General features: G+C 28.0%; 1 protein-coding gene across 2 annotated transcripts in view; it reads right to left on the bottom strand.

Annotated features, from left to right (window-relative positions):
- The window catches only part of LOC106689830 (monocarboxylate transporter 9), a 25,689-nt gene extending 22,720 nt beyond the window's left edge, over positions 1-2,969 (bottom strand). For both annotated transcript variants that reach the window (XR_001344500.2, XM_014435015.2), the window contains exon 1: positions 2,542-2,969. Coding sequence is in view for 1 of the 2 variants with exons in the window: in XM_014435015.2 (XP_014290501.1) it covers positions 2,542-2,758 (217 nt within the window). In the remaining variant the exon portion in view is untranslated. The remainder of the gene's footprint in view (positions 1-2,541) is intronic.
- Positions 2,970-5,429: the final 2,460 nt, after the last annotated feature.

Genomic DNA, 5,429 nt, shown 5'->3' with positions numbered 1-5,429 from the left:
TTAAAATGACTAAAATAACATATAGAAATTTTAAAATAGGACTATCGATATTTTATTTTAATATTACATATTTATTTCAATATTTTCTATTTTTGTAATATTGATATGGGATATAAGAACAATAATAGGATATTATTTTATTTGAAATATCGATATTTTGTTTATAATGATTAAAATAACATATAGAGATTTTAAAATACGAATATCGATATTTTATTTTTATATTACATATTTTTTTCGATATTTTAGATTGTTGTAATTTTGATATGGATTATTAGCAACAATATTCCGATATTATATCGGATATGGAATATTTAAAGGAATATGAATTTTTCAATTTAAAATATCGAAAAAGTATTTTTTGCTTTTTCTAATCTTCAATATCGATAATAATAATAATGTAGAATATCGAAATGAACATGAATTTATCAATTCAAAATATCGAAAAACTATTTTTAAACTTTTTAAAAGATTTTCTTAATATTTTTTAATGAAATATCTAAATATCGTTTCTAATCTATGATATCAATTTATAAAGCATTTTTATGTTTTTTCTAATCTTCAATATCGATAATAATAACAATGTAAAATATCGAAAGGAACATGAAATTATAAAACTAAAATATCGATATACTTTTTTTTAGCTTTTTATAAAATTTTCTTAATCTTATTAAACCAAATATCGACAATTCTATAAAAAAATATATCGAAATATCGATATCGATATTATCAACAATGTAAAATACTGAAATGAATATGAAATTTTCAAAATTAAAAATCGAAATACCTTTTTTTAGCTTATCATAAATTTTTTTTTTTTATAACATATCAATATTAATAACAACGTAGAACATCTAAAGGAATATGAATTTATCAGAATAGAATATCGAAATACCATTTCTATATTTTTCATAATTTTTTTTTTTTTGTGCGAATTACTAATATTTCTATAAAATAATATCTTACTGTCGTTAATAAATTTTCATAAGGATATTATTAACAGTGTCACATATCGAAATAATTTGTTAGCATTTTTAAACAAAATAGCCATATTTCGATTAAATGATATCAGGATATTGTTGATAATCTTTCATATCGATATTATCAAATATGTTTAATATCGAAATTGATATTAAATTAATGAAACAAAATATCAATATTTCATTTTAAATGTGTCTAGTATTTTTAAACATAATATCGATATTTCAATAAAATAATATTAGAATATTGTTGGTAATTATCGATATCGATAATAACATTATCAAAGATCAAACGGATGTTCAATTATTGAAACACTATATCGATCCTTTGATAATACAATATCGCAATACTTTTTCTAACGTTAAAATAAATAATTATAAAAATGTCAAATATCGAAATGAATATGATGAATAATCAACATTAAATATCGAAAAACTATTATTAAGCTTGAACATTTTCTTCAACAAAATATCGATATTTAAATTAAATAACATCGGAATATCTTTGCCATATTTTATTTTGGTACGAATATTTCCTCCTAAATATATGATTATAGATATTTTACATTGGAGTTTAATATAATAATGTAATATAAGTTTTTTTTTTTTTTTAGAAACTGATATTACGATATTATCGAAGGAGAATATCGATATTCCGATATTATCGGTTACTCGATATCGATATCAAAATATCGGATATTGGAGACAAAATATCGATATTTCGATAATATCGATATCTGTACCCCATCCCTACTTCAACCATAGCCTATTCCAACAGTACTTCCATAGATTATGGAATATGACATTTATAAAATAAAAATTAATCTTTTTTTTTCTTGTACCACTATTTAAGCATAGTAAAGATATTTATCAGTTGATAAAGATATTATATTAATCAGTTGATGATATTTAATTTACAGGAAACTGACACGTATGTGTAAATGGTTGTTATTGAAGCAATGTAATTTTTTGAATCTGGCTCAAAATCTGAAAACTGTGATCAAGGACTCCACTGATAACTTTTTGCGCCATACAGCAACCTAAATTGACTGAGCTCATTTATCCATTCAGTTAAGAAAAGGATAACTTTGACCATAAGGTAAATATTTTAATTGTATACATAAATATTAATGATAAATGTTAAATTTAAATGATACAGTTACAGAAATAATATTTCCAGAAGATAGGGAGAACAGCCCAAAACGAAATCTGAAATAGAGTATTAGATGACATTCATTAAATAATTAAAGGAAGTTTCTTTCATCTCATCATCTTAATACGGAAAGAATAAACAAATTCTTTGAAAATAATATATGAATCTTTTTTAACTTGTCAACTATACATACACTGCACATCATTAGCTCCTTACTTTTTCAGTGTGAGATACATGAATAGAGCTCTATCTTATATATTATATAGTGTCAGAATCATTTGATCAAGTAATTTGGGTAGATAAAAATAGTTACGGTTCGCCTATTTAAACATTTTGTTTGAGGCACACGAGTATATTGTAAAGCTACATGATTTTATTTCTATTATTACTGGTTACAGTTTAACTTACCAAGAATCTGCATCAGAAGCACGTAGGTGGAGAAGATTAAGGTAGCAGAAGGGTTTGACACCTGGAGTGCTTCGAGGAGAAATGGCTCGATCACCTGGAATCCCATGCAGGGCATGTCCATGATGATGAAGCCAACAAAACTGACCATTATGATGACCCAGCCCCAACCACCGTCAGGGGGAACAGTGACCAGTTGCCCATGGGTTTCCTGTGGCATCACGTAGAGGGGGAGTAAATAAATCTAACCTTACCGGTTTGTCCAAACAGATGATGAAGTTACAAGGTCCATTAGTATTGAATACCGTTTAGATAACAATAAAATTATTCATAATTATTTCCAGTCGAAATAATAAGTGCTTCAAAATTATAAGTTTCTTTTTTTACCAGTTATAGTTGTTATTGATAAAATAATATAACTAATTATAACAGAAAAATCAAACTTAAATATTAAAAACTAATTCTTCTTGAAAATAAAATGAATGGCTGCTAGCATAAAGTTGTTTTCTTTTAAACCTTATGGCAGTCATTATTAATTTACGACTTAGACCAAGAACAACAAAACATTTTAAATAAATCAATAATTAATTGAATCAGTTGGTAATGTCGAATATAAATAGTTACAAAAAATATGTTCTTTGAAGGCCAATCTCACTAAAGTTTGGTCGATCAACGAATTCAAGGTTAATCTAACCAATTAATTAAACAATATAATTTTGATAAATCGAACTCATGCTAAGCTACTGAAATATTCTTTATTGTATTTTTTGAACTTATTGACAAGGTAACTAACTACATTAGATGTAAGGCTTCCTCCAGACAAGCGTATAATAAACTTCCTACTGACTGCTATCTATGGTTGATAGTGTTATCACACATAATTAAAAATGTTGCTTGTTGTAAATTACTATTTTGGGTGAGCTAAGCTTTATTTTGTCGAAGTTGATAAGCACAATTGTAAAAACTGTCGGTGACGAAAGAAACAACCTAGTGGCAGTAATATTTATGGTTATTTACTGACAACCACTTTGGTGTCAAAACTAACCAAAAAAAAAAAAAAAAAAAAGAAAAAAAGGAAATTATTTCTTTAAAGAATAATTAATAAAAACAGTAAATAAAATGTTAATATATTTTGCACTTTTTGGCAAAATTACGACCGTAAAACGTTGAAAAGTGTTGTGTTCCGCAGTGGTATATCGGTGAATCTACGATCACTTCGAAGGGGCTAAAAAATCGCATGAGACCTAGACCCGCAATACACTCCGGGGAGACGGGATTATTTCACAGCTTTTATATGCAACAGCGCCTAAGTTAACTCGATTTAGATTATTAAATAATGGAAAGTATAAATAATAGTTTAAATACAAATATTTTTGAACCAACTATATTAAAATTAACTAAAAAATATAAATAGATTGTATCTATAGGAAGATAGTCCGGGCCGTGGTCAATAAAATAGTGGTATCAAAATAGTAGAAGAAAACCATTAACAATACACTGCTGTTAACCAACGTTTCGCTCCACTTTGCAGAGCTTCGTCAGGGCTGTCAGAGTGAAACAAAGATGACAACTGTTGTTAGTCCTATCCGTCTAAGGATTTTCCTTTCGAAACGCATTATTCGTTCTGCAGATGCCTTCGTGAGGATCCATGACTCGCACGGAAATATAGCAACCAGACGAGTTGATCATAGTCTTGTCTAGTCCAATCTGAGTTGCAAGACTCAATAGTCTACTTTAAGAATTAAGGCTCACAAGAGAAAAGTAAGCTCTATTGGTAGCCATTAAATAATACACTACTAAAAAATATATGAAAGCTTAAAACAAGGAAACTACTGGAAAATTATGTTACGGCATATCTCTTACTTACTAAAACTAAAACAACTTATTTAAGGGTTATAAAAATAAAAACTTTGTTTCAATTTTCTTCAGTTTCTAAACTTGGACTTCAATCATTTTCGGGATACCAAGATACGCCTCTGTTTCCCGTTTTTATGCAGAGTTAAAGTGGCTTTATCCTTTCTACCGTCGTAAGTATTTCCTGGCATCCTTCATCTTCCAAGTCGGCTTGGATCGACGATCCTTCATAATTTCCGAGCTCCTTCAGTTCAAATCCTCTATTCGTTCCCGCAATACCCGATCCCCGTCTTCAGGTTTATACACAAGGACCCACCGAACTCCTGCTTTCGATAGATCGTTCATTATCTGATCCTTATCCCTATGGAACACCATCCCTTCCGACATCCGTCACTCTAATACCCTCTCTACCTTTAAATCCCGCCTGTTCAATAGTTACTTATCCATTCCGATCCCATTAAATTGTTAATCAATATTATTATATTTAGATATAGCAATTATATAATTCTTAACTATTTGTATACAATTTTCTTTTTTTTAATTCTTTATTTTTTATTGTCCAACTGATTAAAGTGAGAAAGTAACTTATAATTATTTTTTATAATGACTGTTTATATTTCTTTGTATTTTTGTTTAAGTAACTCTGAGGTTCCTCAGCCCTCATCTGTCTATTTCTCTGTATTATTCTAAAGAGACTCGTCCCAGAATAAATAAAGTATTATTATTATCATTGGGCAGATTATCCACATGTCTGTATCATGTCATTGTATAACTAACATCAAATTTATGTTTTTATACATTTTGATACAATTGTAAGTATCGATAAATGATATTTTAGGAAGTTTCTAAACAGTGGGAAACGGTTGTAATGAATAATTAAAAGGATATTAAATGATTTTTGTTTATTTATTTGTGGCTTTAAAACATTAGAATGACCTTTTTTTCGAGGAGGGACAAATTTTTAAGATCTATTTCGGAAACACACAGGTTCATTGCAAAGGGATTTGGTATAGTAGATCATAATTCGTGTGGACTCA

The sequence above is a fragment of the Halyomorpha halys genome, unplaced genomic scaffold, assembly GCF_000696795.3.
Source record: "Halyomorpha halys isolate HHAL.00 unplaced genomic scaffold, Hhal_1.1 Scaffold1488.1, whole genome shotgun sequence".
Taxonomy (NCBI): Eukaryota; Metazoa; Arthropoda; class Insecta; order Hemiptera; family Pentatomidae; genus Halyomorpha; species Halyomorpha halys.
This window is presented reverse-complemented; position numbering and strand designations above follow the sequence as displayed.